At 43.8% G+C, this 20,637-nt stretch overlaps 1 protein-coding gene across 5 annotated transcripts in view; it reads right to left on the bottom strand.

Moving 5' to 3' along the window:
• Positions 1–1,671: 1,671 nt before the first annotated feature.
• The window catches only part of NHEJ1 (non-homologous end joining factor 1), a 76,749-nt gene continuing 57,783 nt past the window's right edge, over positions 1,672–20,637 (bottom strand). For 3 of the 5 annotated variants that reach the window (XM_060151280.1, XM_060151284.1, XM_060151281.1), the window contains 3 exons: positions 3,341–3,458; positions 2,658–2,776; positions 1,672–2,188 (listed from right to left, as the gene is read on the bottom strand). In XM_060151280.1, coding sequence (XP_060007263.1) covers positions 2,114–2,188; positions 2,658–2,776; positions 3,341–3,458 — 312 coding nt within the window. In that variant the 3' untranslated portion in view covers positions 1,672–2,113. The remainder of the gene's footprint in view (positions 2,189–2,657; positions 2,777–3,340; positions 3,459–20,637) is intronic. The other 2 variants (XM_060151282.1, XM_060151283.1) reach the window with 2 other exon arrangements.

Genomic DNA, 20,637 nt, shown 5'->3' with positions numbered 1-20,637 from the left:
CCTGCTCTTGAGACTGTGCTCTTAGGGCAGAAGGATTATCTAGGGTAAAGAACCCTTATTTTCCCCCAGCTTGCTGTGGAAGTCTTTCCATTTTTCATGTGGTCTCATACCTTGAAATCTGGCCATCTAAATTATGCCAAGAGAAACTAAACAACAAAGTAAGTCATCTGATAGATTGTTTTTACACAGTTCCCAATTCACTTCAATGACAGTCACCACCAGGGCACAGACTGGGTCTGAGGGTAAAGAAGGTTATCAGCAGCAACTGGGAATGAGCCCTGGTGGAGCTCTCTCAGACTCTGCCAGCAGGTAAAAAGGCCTGGTGGTAAGTCCTGGAGTCCGCCAAGGCTCCTCCCTTGAAGAGCTAATAGGGAGTAGAAAGAACATCCTCTTTGAAAAGAGGCAGCGTCACGGGAGAAAGAAGGACGTTACATCCTTCCTGGAAAATGTTTTCGGTAATGTATGTAATAATGCAGTTTAGAACTCAGCTGTCTGGGTTCAAATTCTGGCTGTTACTTATTAGCTGTGTGACCTCTGATAAGTCACTTAGTCCCTTCAAGACTCCATTTCCTAGTGGGTTAACAGTATCTTCTTCATATGATGCTGTGAGGATTCAATGCCAGGCACTTATTAGAGTACCTGGTATACATTAACTGGTAGCTGTTTATTATCGTTATTATAATCATTATTATAATTACTTGGATCATCCTCTTTCCCTCAAGACTTGACATGGGGACAGACACACCAGTCCCAGCCAGAAAGGACATGTGGACGAGGAGGCCTTTGACCATCGTAAGTAACTGAACCAGAAAAGGCCTCTACCTAACAGCTCCCAGTGAATATCTGAGTTCTACTTTCCTTCCTGTCTCTCCAAGGTAAAGTTTCAGATGGTCTTACCTATAGAGGAAAACCTAGCAGAGAAGGCCAAGGAACTCTGCGAATCCTCTTCTGCTAAATCTTCTTCTTTTTTTTTTTTGGCCATGCCACGCAGCTTGTGGAATCTTAGTTCCCCGACCGGGGCCACAGCAGTGAAAGTACCGAGTCCTATCCACTGGACAGCCAGGGAAGTCTCAAATCCTGCTAGATTTGTCCAAAGAGTTCACTTTCTAACTAAGATTCTGCCTATCTCATACAGTCTTTACATATTTTCCTGCTAAGCGCTATTCATTCTATACATCAATTCTTTTGGTTCCAGAGAACTCCTCTGGCCATATTTCCTGTTCCCTGTCATCCTATCTTTTCTAGTTCTTCTAGTTACTATGTTATTTGAAGTGAAGTGAAGGATGGGAAAATAAAATTCCTTTTTCTCCCACTCCGGGAAACTAACTTGGCCCTAGGGCTCAGAGCTCTTTGTAATTTCAATCCCATATTCAATCCCATATTAACCTGTTGTCTATGCCTTGGAAATAGACAAAAAAAAACCCATATCAAGTTGGACCAAAGAGCACAGAAACCATATGTTCTGCTATCTTGTGCCCACCATGGAGAGAGGTCTCAAGATCAAAGCTCCCGATTGGAGGCTTAGCACAGGCCACAGAAGAGAAGTATAAGAAGAACCTGAAGGATTAGACCGAGGGCCTAGACTTCATCCAGAGACAACAATGGGGTGGGACCCAGTAAAGTGAAGTGAGTTGGTATGTGTTCCACAGATAAGCAATCTCAAGAGCAGGGGAGTGTGAGTGCTTTTTATTCCATGCTAAAGAGAGGAGAGGGTCTCTGCGGAACACCTGGGACTGGCTAGGGACTCTTAAGAAAGGTAGACAAGGCTTCCTAAGCATGCTGTGCCTTTCTGCAGACCTGCCCCATATACCTAAAGTCCATGGTAGATCCTGGGTCTAGAGAACCTTCACCAAAAGAAAGGAGGGTATGGGATTCCCAGAGATTGGCTTCCACTCGGACAGGGAAGGCCAGTGCCCGATGGGTTGGAGCCAGGATTCCCTCAGTTGATAGTATCCATGCCTGTCAACATGAACTTCAGTTATCTTGCCCTTACAGTGGAGTCCCTGACTGTGTAACTCTGTGTCAGAGATGCTGCTGTCACAGGACCTCCTTTCAAGGTGACACTAGGAAACTACTCTCTGAGTCCATCCTCAGCAGTTGAGACAGTGACAGGTTAACTGAAGAGCCCCCTTAGCTTCTTCCTCTTGACCTTCAACAGCTGAGGTCTCTGCGTAGGGCCTGAAGTAACCTAGAAAAAAAGGAACCCAAGTTAATAGAGGTTTTAAATAGTTCCACTTAAGTTAGGAAAAGAAATTCCTTCCTCCCATGGCTCTGGTTAAGATGGGTGGCTGATGCAGGAGTTCTGAAGTCCATGTCAGGCAGTGAATGTGATATAAGACTCTATGCAGGAGATACGCACATCACTTCTCCCCTAGGGAACAACCTCATAGACCATCACCGCAAGTGCGATAAGGCAAAAAAGGAGTCAAGGTCCATCATCCAGAAGAACTGCAGAGAGGAGACAGCAAGGGAAGATGCAAAAGACCATGACTCTCCATCCAGAAATCCACAATTTAGATGCCTGGTCGCAAATATGCCCCAGTGTTGTTAAGGCAGTGTCAACTAGGTGACAGTTCCAGGGACCACTGGCTTGGGAGCTATAGGTGCAGACTCTCCCAAATCTTGCAATGCAGTCTAGGAAGCTGCTCACGACTTACTGTGGGCTCTTTTTCAGGCACTGGGAGGGACGGTGCTGAGGAGTCCGGCTCTTCTGGCTGATTCAGAAGTTGGCTATCAGTTCCTTGTGAGGAGGCACTGCTTGAGGTCTGGGGGTCTTCTGATCAGAAAGATCAAGGGAAGATAGTGATAACTGCCTTCTTCTTACCAGAAAGGCATTAGCATTTACCAAGCATTCTGATAAAGGCCAGGCTTTGGTACTAATATGTAAACAGACACAAATCCACTTCCAACTAACTTCTGGAAAGCGCTGTTTCTATGATGAAGGTTCTCCAGGCCACGTTAACCATGTAGGACAAGAGTTTCCCTGACCCAGAACAGCTCACTGTTCTTCTACGTATTGCCTGCCACGTCTCAGGTAGGGAGACTAATTTTTTTCCTGGTTCTCTCACTAATTCTCCTCAGCATGTAGACCAGTTCTCATAAAGCTTTCTGCAGTGATGGAAATGTTCTGTATCTGAGCTGTCCAACCTGGTAGCCACTGGACACATGTAGCTATTGAGCACCTGAAATGTGCAAATGAGGGGATGAATTTTTCATTTTATTTAATTTTTATTTATTTAAATTTAAATAGTCACTATTGGCTAGAGCTACCATATTGAACAGCACAAACCTAGACCCTAACTCTAACCCCAGGAAACCAGGTACCTCTGGAGCTACTCACCAGTGCCTTGAAGCTTCTGTCCCACTTGGATCTCTTGTCTGGTGACTGCCATATACAGACTCTGTAGATTTGTGACAAAGCGTTTTCCGTCACCAACACTGCATGCCTCTGGTAGTTTCTACAGGGGAGAGGAGATGCTATCATTGGTGACATGGTATTGCTAGAGAAAAGAAACTTGATATCCCACTGGTAGAACTGGCATCAACCCTAAAAGAATTTATATACAGAACTTAGATCCAATATAGGACATCCATATCCAAACCTGTTAGGACCAATATAAAGACCTCTTGGGAGGTCTTCTCCTCTGAAAGGCAACTCAAACAAATATCTTTATTTCCTTCAATACTTATGTCTATTATGTTTCCCCATGAACACCTCATAGGTTTGTAGGTTCTTTTGTCCAAAAGGATGACCTCTTAGAGGACTGTTTTACGAAATCATCTTCCCTAAATTGTCCCTGAGTTGTACAGATTACTATTTTAATTAAATTCACTCCTAAACTTCTACACTGGAGAGAGAAAAAGGATGAAATCCAGGAAAGGGGAAAAAGAGCAAAATGGGAATGACAGACTGAGAGACAAGAATAAATTATGGAGCTATGACAGTCAGTCAAAGGAGACGGGAGAAACAAAGTTTACAAAGCTTTGGAGGCTTGCCTGCTACACTATACATTGTGCTTTACTATAATCCATGAACTCACATTGGGGGTGATATTTCCCCCAAGTGGGGAGAAAATTTGCTCTTGGGGGAATGAAAAAAATCTTACTCTTTTAAAGTATAAAGCACAGATACACAAATTGCACATAAACAGAATTTTGGTTTATCTATGGTATTAAAATTTCCTGAGGGGGGATGATTAGGAAAAAATGTCTTAAAAGGTTCCTCAGGGAGGTGATAATGAAAAAAAAATTGAGAAACACTGCTACAATCATATTATATTTATCTGTTTCCTTCATTATGGAATGAACTGTGGATTTATATCCACAGCAAAATGCTTTGCCTAGTTCAGGTTTCATACACTTGGCTGAACTGAGTTTAAGTAACGGCTGAAGACTTAAGAAAGTGCAATAAAAATGAGATGAAAGAGTATGGTGTCCAGTGGACCTAAACCTGGCTGTACTTCAGAATCTTGGAAAGGGCCCAGAACCACTTCGTCTGTCCCTATGCATGCAAATCGCCATGGCTCCCAGCCAAGTTAGCAGGTTCTCCAAGGGAAGCCAGGCCAGCAGCTCACATGGGAACAAGCCCAGGAATCCTGGATTGGCCCACATCTCATGTCAAGGGCACTCTCTCTGTGCTATAAGGGCATTCATTTCTGAAAACCCACTGTGGGAGAAGGATGGAAGAGAGAAAGTGGGAGAAGCAGTGAACTAGTTGCTGAAACCATGGTTAAGATTATACAGCTCTTTCCCTGAGCACGGTGGTAGCTGAAAAACTTATTGATCCCCGAGAAATGTAACATAGATTTCTACTCCAACCCTACTCACATAAAGACTGTATCAGTCTTGGACTTTCACTGGAAACCGCAATCAATCAGGAGCCTTGAGTGCAGACGTTGCTTCCAGCAGTAATCTCACTAGGAGTATAACAGCCCTCCTCAGCAGCATTCCCTGAGGAATGAACTGAAACAGGCCACGGACCTCTATCTCACCTCACTCTCCTTCCTAACCCCCAAGCCACCTCCTCCAGCAGAAGGTCCTCTACTCTATGGCCAGAGAGCCCTGACAGCAGAGAGGCAAACGGCTGTTCTCTGTCCTCACATCTCACGTCTCTGGGATCTCCCTTCATACTGCTCACGACGTGTGGCCTCTCTTAGGGTCACCCACACATGGTTTGGTAGGCACTGCGCTGTCTGTACAAACGGGCCAGGCAGAATCTAGGCGGTCCAGGGTCATCTCCTCCTGCCCTTTCTATGGAACTAAACAGACTCATAAAATTTCCAGGGTGACCTTTAGCCAGTTCATGTATTTAATCTCAAAATGAAGTGCCAGAAATAAAAGGCCACTGGAGCTACTGCTGTCCTGGACCTAAGTCCAAATCCAGAACCTGTATCTTAGCCCTTCCTCCATCCTTCCCCTTCTCAGGGAGATCTGGTCCTGGAGCTGCTACCAAAGGTCATCCCACCCGATTGTCTATTCTCAGAAAAGTACTAGGAAGAGAGTATTGGTACATTTCCTGCATATTTACTATGTGCTAGACACTGCTCTAAGCATTTAAAGGTATCAACCCATCCTGTCTTATTCACTGCTATTTCCCTGGCACCTAGAACAACCTGGCCCACAGGGGATGCTCAATAACTATGTATGAATGAAGGAATATGGTTGGCATGAGTGTGACCCCATCTTGCTGAGGCAGTTACAGCTGGTAAGTGGTGGAACAAGATCAGAATCCAGACCATGTGGCTTCAGGGCCCTCGCATATAACAACTACCCTATTTACTTTTCTGAAGCATAGAATTTTAGTCTAAAGGGCAATACAGCCTTCCCCAGGATTACAGCCCTTAATTCCTTGCATCATAGATCATCTGCATCACAGATCATCTGCGTCACAGATCATCAGCTGCACCCATCCAGCTCAGAAACAAGCTCCCTCAGGGGACAAGGAAAACATGAGCAGATATAAAGGAGGCAACTGGCCCTACCTGGAACTCTCAGAGGGCTGAAGGGCCATACCCTTAATCCTGTCCTCGCTGTTCCCCATCATCACTGATCCCTTGGGTATCATTCTCAGAATATGCTAGGGAAGACAGGTGGTGAGGCCTGAGCCTGGGAAGGAGAAATACTAGTTCCCTGTGCAGGACAATGGTAGGGGTGAGCTGGGGCGGGCAGCAGAGATCAAAGGGAGAAGCTGGAGTCAGGACTAAGAAAAGCAAATAGCAGTGCCCCCTGCTATAAGTACACCTGAGCCAGGAGCAAGGTGTACCAGCCACAAGCGGGTCACTGCCCAGAATGGGGAGGGGAAGAAGAGCCAGGTCAGTCTACTGTATAATATGTTCATCTGATTAACCCAGAATCAATTCTACTCAGCAGAAAGGTTACTGAGATTCTACCATGTGCCAGGTGCTACAGGACTGGGGGAGGGGAAGTGGATGCACCAGTCCTTCCCTCCTCAGAACAGGACAGAGTTAGTATAAAGATAAATAAGTCAGGGCTTCCCTGGTGGTGCGGTGGTTAAGAATCCGCCTGCCAATGCAGGGGACACTGGTTTGAGCCCTGGTCTGGGAAGATCCCACATGCCTCAGAGCAACTAAGCCCATGTGCCACAACTAACTGGGCCTGTGCTCTAGAGCCTGCAAGCCACAAATACTGAAGCCCGCGCACCTAGAGCCCGTGCTCGGCAACAAGAGAAGCCACCACAATGAAAAGCCCGTGCGCCGCAATGACGAGTAGCCCCAGCTCGCCACAACTAGAGAAAGCCCGCACACAGCAATGAAGACCCAATGCAGCCAAAAATAAATAAATTAAAAAAAAAAAAGATAAATAAGTCAGGGGCCCTGCCTCAAAGAGTTTACAGTCATACGTGGGACAGAGGCAGATGCAGGTATCCCCCACTTTTTGAAAATTTGCTTGATGTCACTTTGCTTTTAGGAAAAGCCTACATTAGTACCTGTTTTTGCTAACTGGAAGAAATCCAAAAAAGATTTTCGCTTTTATGAGAAAAGGTAATTTCTCCTTCACTTTACCCCATTTCAGCTTATGAAATGGTTCATAGGAGTGCTCTACTTTCAGATAGAAGGAGGAACCTGTATGTGTGTATGTGTGTTTTTCAGGCATTATGCTATTACAGAGTTATAAACAAAGGGTAATAAGAACCCAGAGAACAAGGAAGGGACAAAGTCTCACTGAGAGTCCTGCAAAACACTTCAGAGGTGGTGACATTGAGTTAAGCCTTTGCAAGGTTAGACTTTGAATGTGGTGGAAGTATTTGAAGCACAAAGGTGTGAAAGGACAGGACAGGTGGACAGATCTCATGGGAAATGAGACTGGAAGGCTAAATTCATATCCACGAGATGGCAAAGGACTTTGCTTTCTGAATGAAGGGTATGCCCATGGGAATCCCTTTTGTTTCACAAAGTGGCTTTCTCTGCTATACAACTACTTGCCAAGGCTTCCTTGGCATCAAACTATTACTGATAAAACATCGAGGAGTCAGAAGTTTCCTCAAGGTTTCCCTTTCTAGGCTTTCTGCTACATTTAGAACCTCTTCACTACTTACTGCTGGTACTGTGACCCTTTAAGAGCCACAAGAGCTACATCACTCTCCTGTCTCCATTAGTTCTGTTACTCTCTCACCTCCAGTCCTCTAGGACTTTGGCCCCTGCTATACGGCCACATCAGAAGCGTTAGGAAAACCAAAGTTACAGAAATCATAAACGGCATTTTATTTCCCCTTCTTGTCCCTATGGCAGCCCATCTTGGTTGCTAGGCCCCAAACTCCCCTCCTTTAACCATAATTCCCAACTTCACTGAGTCTAAAACTCACTCCCAGTGGTCTGAAAATTCTAAGACCCCCTCCTACCCCATGATCCCAACAGGATCTGTTGGAGCAATCCCAACTGCCACTTTCAACTAGAAATGAAAGGTCTGATCCTACCCCCACTCCCCACCCCCATCTCATCCCTCCTTTCCTCTGAGGCTGCTTCAGAAAAGAAACCTTTAGAATCCTGGGTAAGGAAAGGCTGGACCCGGATATACTGCTCACCCTACTCAGTATGGACCCATAGGTCAAGTATACAGGTTTAAAAGACAGAAGAGAAGGGAGAAATGAGCAAACTGGAGCCCCCAACACTAGCCCTGAGTAGGTCTTTGGTTCTGGCACCAGCCCCAGAAGCTGCCACAGCCCCAAGGCCCTGACACTGACCATCACAATATCATAACCGCCAGGGCAGGGCCCCCAACACGTGACTTCCCAAGGGTAAGAATCCTCTCCTGCCTCTTGCAATGTGGTAAACTGCTGTACTGGATACAAACTTCCCTCCCTAGAGGGCCCAAGTCAGGTTAGGAAATCATGGTAATCTTCATCATTAGCTCCTCTTTGCGGTAAAAGCATACTGAAAAACCCTTCTAAGGTCTCAGATTACCAAAGGTTTACCAAAATAAATAGGGAGGAACAAGAAAACTGGTTTGGGAAGAGGACTCCAAGGAGAAAGACTCTTCGGAATAGAATTCCACCCCCGCCACACCATCCATTCATTCGACAAATATTTACTGATTACCTACAGTGTTCACGATGATGTGGGTGCTGGGGATACAGTATATTGAACAAAAGAGATAAAAATTCCCTGCCCTCGGGCTTCTCTGGTGGTGCAATGGTTGAGAGTCCACCTGCCGATGCAGGGGACACGGGTTCATGCTCCGGTCTGGGAAGATCCCACATGCCGCCAAGCGGCTAGGCCCGTGAGCCATGGCCGCTGAGCCTGCACGTCCGGAGCCTGTGCTCCGCAACGGGAGAGGTCACAACAGTGAGAGGCCCTCGTACAGCAAAAAAAAAAAAAAAAAATTCCCTGCCCTCCTGAAGTTTACATTCTTGAGAGGGGAGATCAACAACAAACATAGCTAATTAAACCATATTCCCTATCAGATGGTGTTAGCACCACAGAGGAAAATAAATCAGCACAGGCTGATTACGGGATGGGGCAGGAATGTGTTGCAATTTTAAATAGAGGTCAAAGAAGGCCTCACTGAGAGATGACACTTTAAAAAGATCTAAAGGAAAGTAACAGGACAGTCCACTGGCTATCCAGATCAAGTGACCAGATTCCCAGTTTGCCTGGGTCAGTCCCAGTTTGTGCTTGTTGTCGTTTATTAGTAGAGCTCCTTTTCTCTCTTATAAGTGTCCCAATTTGGATGATAAATTAGATGATCACCCTATATCAGAGGGAGAGCATAGCAGGTCTGTGGATATGTGTCTGTGTGTTTATTTGAAATCGTGAGATAATGTAGCATATGATCTTTTATTCTGTAAGATGGGAAGCCACTGGAGTTTATAAAGAGAAGAGTGAAATGATCTGATACACATTTTAAAAAGATCACTTTGAATGTAGAAAGACAAGTGGGTAGATCTGTTAGGAGGCTGCTACAATAACCAAGTAGGAGAGGATAGTAGCTTGGGCCTGGGTGGCAACAGTGGAGGTGGTGATAAGTGATCAGATCCTGGATACATTTGAAGGTATGGCCGATAGGATTCATTGATGGATTGGATATCAATCCATCAATGGATGGAATCCATTGAGAGGAATCAAGGATATCTCTACTCCAGGGCATAAGGCAGATGTTACAGAGGGATGATCCAGAAACCTAAAATAAAATCAGAGATAACTTGAAATGGCTCGTGGGTCGACAACACAGACTCAACCTGGGTAGGAAAACAGGGAGACTCAGTGGGAAACGTGAACCCAATGCCCAAGAGAAGTATCAAAAAGTTTAAAAAGAAGAAGCCATAAGTGGCTTCTCACTCAAAGAGGACGAAACAAAACCGTCTAGGAATTAGGGGGAAAAATGTCTCAGAAAAAAAAGATAAGTAGAAACAAGCTTTAAGTTCTGGCTTTAGAGTCACAAAGACTCGGATCTGTACCTAAGGTCTTCTATTTGCTAGCTGTGACACTTTGGGCAATTTACTGTATAATCAACATCCTATTTTAAGAGAAAAAAAGAGATGGAGGGTTGGGTAGATATGGGGGGTGGGGAGGGGGGACTGAGACAAACAATATCTACATCATAGAGTTCATGAGAGGATTAAACAAGCGAGTAGAATAAGTACCCAAGAAATCTCTGTCCCCTCCCTTTGCAAGACAAAGGAGGCTCAAGAAATGCCCTAATGAGCTCCAGTACTTAGAGAAACCAGGGTCTCACCCAAATGTTAACCTTTTCCCACTGCGTCCCAAAGCATATGATCTAAAAATTCAGTGACTACTCAAAGCCCAGGTCAGGGAGATACAGTCACAGAAACCCAGCTAGTAACCTGTGGGTAGTTCACTGTCCACCATGGCCACACGAGCCCAATCCTCAGGCTCCAGTAAGGACCAAGGTCCTGGCTTTAAACTCTGGCTTTGCCAGTTAGCAGCTATGTTACTGACTTCTTTTAGCCTCTATCCCTTCACCAGAACAATGAGGAGACCAATACCTACTTTTATGAGACTGATAGAAGGATTATATGAGGTAATACATGTAAAGGTTGCCTGCTCCTTATAAATTATGTCTCCTGACCTCCCCTCAAATGCTCTTGTTGCCTCTCAAATATCTCCTTTACTCTCCCAAAGTGCAGGACCTACCCAAGAAGCCAAGGTTTCACCTTCCTTCTCCTCACCCTCCTTTTTTGGGAGGTGGTGGGTATAATAGTGGAGAGTAAAACTTCCTATTCCAGAAGCACACAAAGCACAAACAGCTTACTCCCTGAAAAACTTGAGCTGAAGTCCAACAATGATTCCACCAGGAACCCTTTCTCACTGCCATTTCCTGCTCCCCAGTGAGGTCTGGCCAAGAGGCTCTGCTACGGTGTTTCCATTGTAAAGTAATATACACTCAGTAAAGGCTATTTGGAAAGTAGAAAAACGTGACCTGCAGATATGTCATTCAAACAGTCAGTCGTATGTTTTTGATGGGATTAATCTCACAGCTTCTTCAGAGTTTGAGAGGGAAAAAAAAAACATTAATAGGACAGAGAAAAGAGATGTGGTGGTGATGTCCAGGTTTTCAAAAGACGACCAGCTCACTCTCCCTTCGCCTCCCTTGAAATTTTTCCACAGCAGCTCACTTGGATGAGGTGTTTCAGGCAAGATCTAAGCCCAAGGGGTCCCTCTGTGTTGTCCCTCACAGAATACGCCTCTGAATTCCCTCAGTTCACTGATCACAAACCCTGGTGATTTGGGAGAGACCCGGCGCTCTAAGGATACGAGGCGCGCTGCCCTTGAGATCGTATGTGAAGCCGACGAGACAGCTGACCTGCTCCTGTGTTTCGTCTGGCTTGGCTTTGTTGGGTCTGTGTCACACGAGGCCCACCCTGACCATTGTGCCCTGCCGCGGCTGACCTCACCATGCTCTCCCTTTGGCCTCTGGTTCCTGAGCAGCCACCCACTCAGCACTGGGCTCTACTAGGGGAAAAAACACAAACAGACCTAAACTTAATCTTGTGTTTGAGACCTTGCAAATTAATTACAGTCTACCTCAGCCCTCCCCACTTTTAAAACTAGGTGGGAGAATGGATGCGTGCATATACTCACCTATCCAAGAATGCATTCATGCAATCCGGTTAAACCATTACAGCACCTTCTCCGTGGTCTGCCCTTCAAAATGGGATAATTTTGCTGCCTCACTGTCCCTCACAGTGCTGGAAATGCAGCCGAGATAAAATAGGTGCAGAGCTCAAAACAGTTTGAGATAAAGTCCAGATTTTTCTGGTTCTGCTTGAGGCCTAGGTAGCTCCCTGAAGTGCACAGTCAGAAGAGAAGGGAGATGGGAAGAAAGACTATAAAGGGAGGTCCAAACAGAAGGCTTGAATAATATTAGTAAGATGAACATTTTGGAATGCTTTCAGTATACTAGGTACTAGGCTAAGCATTTTAATCCATCATCTCAATTAATATCCACAGTAAGCCTACCAGGTAGGCACTAAAATCATTCTCAGTTTATACAGGGGAAAACAAAAGCTCAGAGAGGTTATGAAACTTGACTAAGGCCACAGCTAGAAAGTTGCAGAATGGGGCAGCAGAAGGCCCAGGAAGCTGAACTCCAGAACGTACACTTGAACCACTTCACTGAATCTCCTCGTAAAGTCACCCACTGAGACAGCCATTTCTCCCTCCTATCCCCCAGCTCCCACTCCCCAGAAGGAGGATGGTCCCTGGTCTGAGACCTAGTGGTACTAGAATGTAGCTCTCTCGCCTTCCTTCTGAAACCTCCAAAGAGCCCAAGAGACTGATAGAGGGAAAAGACAAAATGCCCTCCAGAGAAGGAGAGCCTTACTTAAGTCCTTGACTGTCCTCCAACGGGACTAGAAAATCAGAAAAATGAATCTCTGGTATGGGGAGGCTCTAGACTCTAAATCTCCTTTTAAAATAAGTACAGCCCCTCAAAGTCATAGCAGGAAGGCCCCTCAGCTCTGCCCCAAAAGAAAAATAATGGTAAAGGGAGTGGAAGTGAAGGTGGGGGCAGGGGCCGCCGCTCTCATAAGAGCCCTTTGTGGTGGCTGCCTCTGAAAGGAGGTTTTGCTAGACAAGGTGGAACTTCTCAAGGTGACAAGCAAATGGTACAGCCTGAGCGGTGACCCTCTGCTCGCTTGCAAGCACCCCCTCCCCTCCGGAGGGCCAGAGCCTACACTGTCCCCGAAGCCCCACCCAGCGCCAGCACAAACCACGGCTTTCTAACTAACAAGCAGCAAAGGGGCTGGGGGGACGCAAGTGGTTTCCTGGGGGGGAAGGAATCCTCAGAGCCCCTCAGAAAGTGCAGTAGCAACTCTCATTCCTTCTTTTTCTGCTCCCACTCCTTCTCCAGGAAGAACAAGCAGCTCCTGTCAGCTCTGGCTCAGGGAGGGGGTGCCAACCAGCCCATCGGGGACAACCAGTCTGAAGGATAGTTTAGTCCCTCTCTCAAAGTCAGCCACCTCACCATCCTTTCTCCAGGTGGAAATGAAACAAGGAGGTAAAAACCAAAAAGAAAAGAGCCTCAGGTTTAAGGACAAAAAGAAAATCACAACAATACAGCAGGCATCTGACTCCGAAAGCTTGTGATCCCTGCCCCAGGCTATGAGCACGACACAGGAGCACATACTTCACTTTTTCCCTGTATCAGTGGAGACGAGAGGACAGTCAACTGGGTCTGTAGGGCACAGAGGTGATTTAGAGGACCCGGCAGTATTATCTGTAGGACCTCTACCACCAAAGGGATTCTCTTTCACTCCCCATTACACGCTTGACAGCTGGGAACACAGCCCACGGCGGCTGTGATCTCATGGGCTCCTCGCCCCCGCCCTTCCTGTCCTCTCCACCCCACGTAACACACACACACACACACACACACACACACACACACACACGCACGCACGCACGCACGCGCGCGCTCATGATAAGGGCCTGATCTTCATGACCTTAGGTAGGCAAAGATTTCTTAACAGGACATTCATAAAGGAAAAGATTGATAAATTGGACTACATCAAAGTTAGGAACTTCTGTTCATCAAAAGATACAAATAAGGGCTTCCCTGGTGGCGCAGTGGTTGAGAGTCCGCCTGCCAACGCAGGGGACATGGGGTAATGCCCCGGTCCAGGAAGATCCCACATGCCGCAGAACGGCTGGGCCCGTGAGCCATGGCTGCTGAGCCTGCGCGTCTGGAGCCTGTACTCCACAACAGGAGAGGCCACAGCAGTGAGAGGCCCACGTACAGCTAAAAAAAAAAAAAAAAAAGATACAAATAAGAGAGCAAAAAAGCAAGCTATAAAGCGGGAGAAAATATTTGCAATACATATAACCAACAAAGGACTCATTTTCAGAATATTTGAAGAACTCTGAAAAATCAATAAGAAAAAGACAAATAACCCAACAGAAAACTGACAAAAGGCTCGGTCATAGCTAAGTGATCAATAATTACATGAAAATGTACAGAACCTCATTAGTCACTAGGGGAGTTAAAAAGCCACAGTAGGATACCACTACATATTCACTATAATGGCTAAAAAGAAAAGGCAGATAACACAAGTGTTGACAAGGATGTGGTACAACCAGAACTCTCATATACTGCTTGTATAAGTATAAATTGATACAGTCATTTTGGAAAACCGTTTGGCAGTATCTACAAAATCTAAACATATGCATAACTATGAAGCATCCAACACAAATGGGTAAATAAATTGTGGAATAGTCTTAAAATAAAATATTATACAGAAATGAAAATTAACAAAGTACAACTAACATGGATGAATTTCATAAAAATTTTGTTGAGTGAAAGAAGTCAGACACAAAAGAGTACATACCATATAATTCTACTTATATGAAATTCAAAACAGGCAAAATTAATCTATCATATTAAAAGTCAGGACGGTGACCCTTTGGAGGCAGTAGGTACTGAGTACTGGAAATTTTCTAGTTCTTGATCTGGGTTCTGATTACACAGCTATGTTCATTTTGTAATTCTTCAGGCTGTATGCTTATGATAGGGGCACTTTTCTGTATGCATCTTATACTTTGACTTTAAAAGTTTATTAATAGAAGAAAAACAATTTGGCAGTTCCTCCGAAAGTTAAACATAGAGTTATTATATGATCCATATAGTTATTATATTGCGCTCCTAGGTATATACCCAAGAGAATTGAAAACGTATGTTCATACAGAAACTTACACACAAATGTTCACAGCAGTTTTATTCATAATAACCCCAAAGTGGAAAATGACCCAACTGTCTATCAACTGACGAATGAATAAACAAAATGTGGTATATCCGTATAAGGGTCTATTATCCTGCCATAAAAAGGAATAAAGTACTGATACTTGCTTCAATGGATGGACCTTGAAAACAATGCTAAGTGAAAGAAGCCAGACACAAAAGACCACATACTGTATGATTCCATTTACATGAAATATTCAAGAGAGGTGAATCTACACAGAGACAGAAAGTAGATTCGTGATTTCCAAGAATGGGGGGAGTGGGGAATGGAAAATGACTGCAAGTGGATATAGAGTTTCTCTTCGGGGGTGATGAAGAGGTTCTGGAATTATATAGTAGTTGTAGTTAAACAACTTTATGAATATTGTAAAACCACGGAATTATATACTTTTGCTTTATACTTTTTTGGTAAATGTTATGGTATGTGAATTACATCTCAATTTTTCGAAAAGATTTTTTAAAAAAGATAAAGTCTCTACTCTCCCACACTCCTCTGCCTGTCCTCCACTCTATTCCCTCTGTCAGGAAAAGACTCTCAGGCTCCCAACAGGCCTGGACAACTTTCAAAGGACTTTAACACAGTCAGTGGAGCAGATTCCTGCCTAGTGGCTGAGTAACTGGCGTTATCACAGAATGGGGACAGAGCACGGGATCTAGAGTTGCATGGGCCTAGCTTTGAAAATAAGCCCACCACTTACATATTCTTTTTATGATCTTGGCTAAGTGTCTATTAATCTCTTTGAGCCTCAATTTTCTCTCTATAAAATGAGTAGAATAATTCCTATCAATGAGGGTTGTTGTGAGGATTGTTAAATGAGATCATGTACGTAACATATTAATTCTGCTCTCTTGGAGTTCCAAGGAACCTCAGCTACCTCAAGGCAACCAGAAGCACTTTGATTTGGCAAAACAGTGTGGGCTCTGGAGTTGAATTGCTTACACTCAGATCCCAAGTCCATTACTTTATCTTTCTAAGCCTTAGTTTCTCCAGTTATACAATGGGAATAAGAATACTACATGCATTTTCGAGTAATTCTGAGGATTAAATGAGATAACGCATGTAAAGTCCTCACTACACTGTCTGGCACATAGAAGGCACTCAATAAATATTAACTGTTGTTATTAATTCAGCCATTAATCAAAACTGTTGACTATGTCAGATAGTGTGCTGTGTCCTAAGGATAAGATGGAGTTCACTGCCTTCAAGGAGCTCATAGTCTGGTTGGGGAGTCAGACACATAAACAGATAATTGTTCTTATGGCTGGGCACACACTGGAGCCTTTGACTGTCAGTCAGCAACACTAGGTCTAAGGCATTAAAAACCAAGCTGGATACGTACGGGATGGTGTGGGGTGGGGGCAGTGGTGAACAGACTAACCACGAATTAACAGTAGACCCCTTCTTTTTTCTACAAATAGCCTACAAGAACCTAGATAAATAGGCAGGCAGACTTCGACTTCCTCCTCAGCATTGCTACTAACTGGCCAGGGGCTTAAGGGCATCTCCTGTATATCTGTCTCCCCCTACTCTTCAAGTGGCTGGTTCCTTCTCATCTTTCAGATCTCAGATCTCAGTTCAAACGGAACTTCTCCTGGTCCCCTTACCATGTCATCTAAAGTATTTGTTCTTATAGCACTCTCTTCTTTTTCCTCAAAACAGTCATAATAATTTTCAATTATTTATGTTTACTTGTTTCCTTTCTCTCCCAGTAGACTGTGAGCTCCTAGAGTTCAGGTTCATTCAGCAAATATTTATTGAGTATCTACTACATGCTAGGCTCTGAAGTATGTGCTGGGAATTCAGTTTGGGGGTACAGACACGGAGCTTATACTCTATATTTGTTGCAGAGCTTTGGGATGGAAGTATATCCCAGTCCTGGCTGAGGACCTCTTCTGATTAGCCCAGTTAGAGACGAGCCCTTGGCTGCCAATCTCTCACTGAGTCCAAAACGCAAGGGGCTGGAACTCTTGGGACATCTTAGTTCTTCCTTTTGCAGTCCCAGATTCCCATGCTCACAGTCCAGCAGAGCTTAAGCGAGGGCAAACAGCACAACCTCAGAGACATTTCAGCAAGTTCTTTCCTTACAAAGCTATTCACATCAGCATTCTAAAAGCAAGAACAGTCAGTATCGGGCAAGGGATGTACTGTCTGGGATGGGGGTGGGATGGGAGGTGGGGATAGGGAGGCAAAAGGCTCCTTTTAAGTCCTGCAGAGGAGGAATAACTCGAGTCCTCAGCACTTTTCAAATTCAGTGCCCTGAGATTGCTGCTTCCCATAGTCTGAGCTTCTCTAGCATTGATCCTGACCATTCCAAGGCTGCTTCCTGCTAAAACCAGCCTGAGGTCTAGGGATGCTCCATTAGACTTTAGTAAATATATTCAGCAGCAAACTCTCTGGGGATAGGCCAAGAGAACATTGTTTTCCAGGATTGGGAGATAATAAAATTGAAAGGAATATTTAAAAAGCTGCCTCGAATTTTTTGTTAAATGAACAAGAGTGTACATACACACACACAAAATCAATCCTTTATTGATTGACTGATCAATCTATCAATCAGTGTGACTCTGAGCCCCTGGCCCCAACTAATTAGACCAAGGGTGGACACCTGACCCAAGAGAAGTCAGTCTCTAGATCAACCAGATTCTCTTCATTGGCTGTGTGACCCGAAAGTCACAGCACGGATGCTTAGCTTTTTGTGTGTGCTATGGACTCCTTTGCAGTCTGGTGAAGCCTGGGGAGCCTTTTCAAATGCATAAAATAAAATATATAAGATTACAAAGGAAATAAATTAATTAAAATGCCATATTCAAATATTTTTAAAATGTGGGGACTTCCCTGGTGGCACAGTGGTTAAGACTCCATGCTCCCAATGCAGGGGGCCCAGGTTCAATCCCTGCTCAGGGAACTAGATCCCATATGCATGCTGCAACTAAGAGTTCACATGCCACAACTAAGGAGGCCACGAGCCACCACTAAGAGGAGCCCGCCTGCTGTAACTAAGACCCGGCGCAACCAGATAAATAAATATTTTTAAAAAATAAATAAATAAAATAAAATGTGTAACAGAATAATATATGTACTTCTTTATTAACACATTAAATTATAAGATCTAGTAGTAGGTCAAATAACCACCAGAATTTCAAGTAGTGATGAGTGTAAATTATATTTCATGATATCTGTAGCAACTATAAAATGATATGAAAATATCTGTGATTTCTATTGGTGACAAAGTCACAGATACTGCTAATGACATGGTGAATTTTGCTTACATTTGTTTATTTTTTTAATTGAAATATAGTTGATTTATAATATTGTGTTAGTTTCAGGTTACAGCAAAGTGATTCATGTATATACATATTTTTTCAGATTATTTTCCATTATAGGTTAAGATATTGAATATAGTTCCCTGGGCTATACAGTAAATCCTTGTTGTTTATCTGTGTTTTGTGTTTTGGTGTTTTTTTCTTTTAATTAAAAAATATTTTTAACAGATTTATTGGAGTATAATTGCTCCACAATGGTGTGTTACCTTCTGCTTTACAACAAAGTGAATCAGCTATACATACACACACACACCCATATCTCTTCCCTTTTGCATCTCTCTCCCTCCCAGCCTCCACATCCCACCCACCCAGGTGGTCACAAAGCACCGAGCTGATCTCCCTGTGCTATGCGGCTGCTTCCCACTAGCTATCTGTTTTACATTTGGTAGTGTATATATGTCCATGACACTCTCTCACTTTGTCCCAGCTTACCCTTCCCCCTCCCCGTGTCCTCAAGCCATTCTCTAGTAGATCTGTGTCTTTATTCCCGTCCTGCCCCTAGTTTCTGTTTATCTGTTTTATGTATAGTAATTTGTATCTGTTAATCCCATACTCCTAATTTACCCCTCCCACCCTCTTTCTCCTTTGATAGCTGTAAGTTTGTTTTCTATGTCTGTGAGTCTATTTCTGCTTTGTATATAGATTCATTTATATTATTTTTTAGATTCTACATATAAGTGATATCATATACTATTTGTCTTTGTCTGACTTACTTCACCAGTATGATATTCTCTAGGTCCATCCATGTTGCTACAAATGGCAATATTTCATTTTTTACAGCTGAGTAATATTCCATTGTGTGTGTGTGTGTATATATATATATATATATATATATATATATATATATATATACCACATCTTCTTAAACCAATCATCTGTTGATGGGCACCTGGGTTATTTCCATGTCTTGGCTACTGTAAATAGTGCTGCTATGAACACTGGGGTGCTTAAATCTTTTTGAATTACAATTTTCATCTTTTTGGGATACATGTCCAGGAGTGGGATTGCTGGATCATATGGTAGCTCTATTTTTAATTTTTAGGGAACCTCCGTACTGTTCTCCATAGTGGCTGTATCAATTTACATTCCCACCAACAATGTAGGAGGGTTCCCTTTACTTAACACCCTCTCCAGCATTTATTGTTTGTAGACTTTTGGATGACAGCCATTCTGACCTTGTTTACGTTTATAATAGAGGAAATGCTAAATTTGTTACAGGTTAATGAAAATAAAGATGCAATCCCCCCCCGCATCCAATTCATGAAACCCTGAATTCTAAGCATGAATTCTCAAGGTATCCATGGATCCCAGGGTGAAAAACTCCTGCTATAAAGACTTGCATTAGATAACAGTGCTTGCTTACTTAGAAAGGCCATGCAGACCTAGTCAGAGTTAGCAGTAAGGCAAGCCAAAGCCACATGTCAGTCAATAGCTTACAGGAGCAGAAACAAATCTGTCAGTGGGTCTTGAGATGAGCGATCTTGAGATCCCAGAGAAAGACGCTAACTTTCCAGTTCCTGTGAGACATGGTTAGGTATCCTGAAATTAGACACGGACAGATCTCCTTGTGCATTTTCAGTAAATTTCCTGTTTACCTAAGCTAATTGAGGGGATTTTCTTCCTTACAATTAATTACTGAAATAATTCTTTAAACAAATGAGTGAACTGAAACATGTTTATAATATACTATGTTTATTTGTATATATTAACATCCTACCGGATTATGAATTCCTTAAGAGTTCAGAGTATGTGTAATCTTAACTCTGTAAAGCCCGTAGCTGCTGATGTCCATGAGCTCGCTGTAGCAGATACTAACAATATCAAATGCCTCTGAGGAGGAGGGAAAGCTGCCTTTCTTCTGCCTATGTGGCTAAACCTGGCAGGCAAACATAGGCAGTTTAGATAGTGAGCTCATAGGAGCCTGATGAAATGGATTAGGATGAAAAATCAAGAAAGAGGTCCTGGTACCATCTGAATCATTGTAGAGCTCTAGGTTTAGGGAGGGCAAGAGCAAGTAAAAATATTTTAAAAGACAGTGAAAACAAATCAAATCAAACATCCAAATGAAAATGTAAAAAATATTTAACACAACACTGCAGTGACTACCAAAGTCCAAGCATGGCAAATCTGTTGAGGGTCATGCTCTTCAGACTTGTACCAGTGCCTGGCCCCCCTGAACTCTGAGTTTAAAGAAGGGCACAGATTCCAAGAAATCTGAGGTTCTAAGAAAAAAAAAATTCTAGATACAAAGTCACTTTCCAGAAAATCAAGAACCCGGCAGGCTTCAAGGTTAGGAAGCTGAAGCGCTAGCATGTTAATCGCTAGGCCTGAGTCACCTGCACAGTTCAGCTCAAAATACTCATTCACAACAGGGCACCTGCCTAACACATAGCTGGGGTGGTGACGGAGGGGTGTGACCCAAAGTTGTCCACTCTAAACTCCAGTGCCTAGGGAAAACTAGGCAGGCCTAATGAGGCATTAAAGAGATGCCAGAAAAAGATGGAATACTAGGAAAAAAGTGGAGGTTAAAAGATACGCTTCAGGGCTTCCCTGGTGACGCAATGGTTGAGAGTCCGCCTGCCGATGCAGGGGACACGGGTT

This window comes from Lagenorhynchus albirostris, chromosome 6 (assembly GCF_949774975.1).
Source record: "Lagenorhynchus albirostris chromosome 6, mLagAlb1.1, whole genome shotgun sequence".
Taxonomy (NCBI): domain Eukaryota; kingdom Metazoa; phylum Chordata; class Mammalia; order Artiodactyla; family Delphinidae; genus Lagenorhynchus; species Lagenorhynchus albirostris.
Note: the sequence above shows the minus strand (reverse complement) of the source record. Positions and strands in the feature narration are given on the sequence as shown.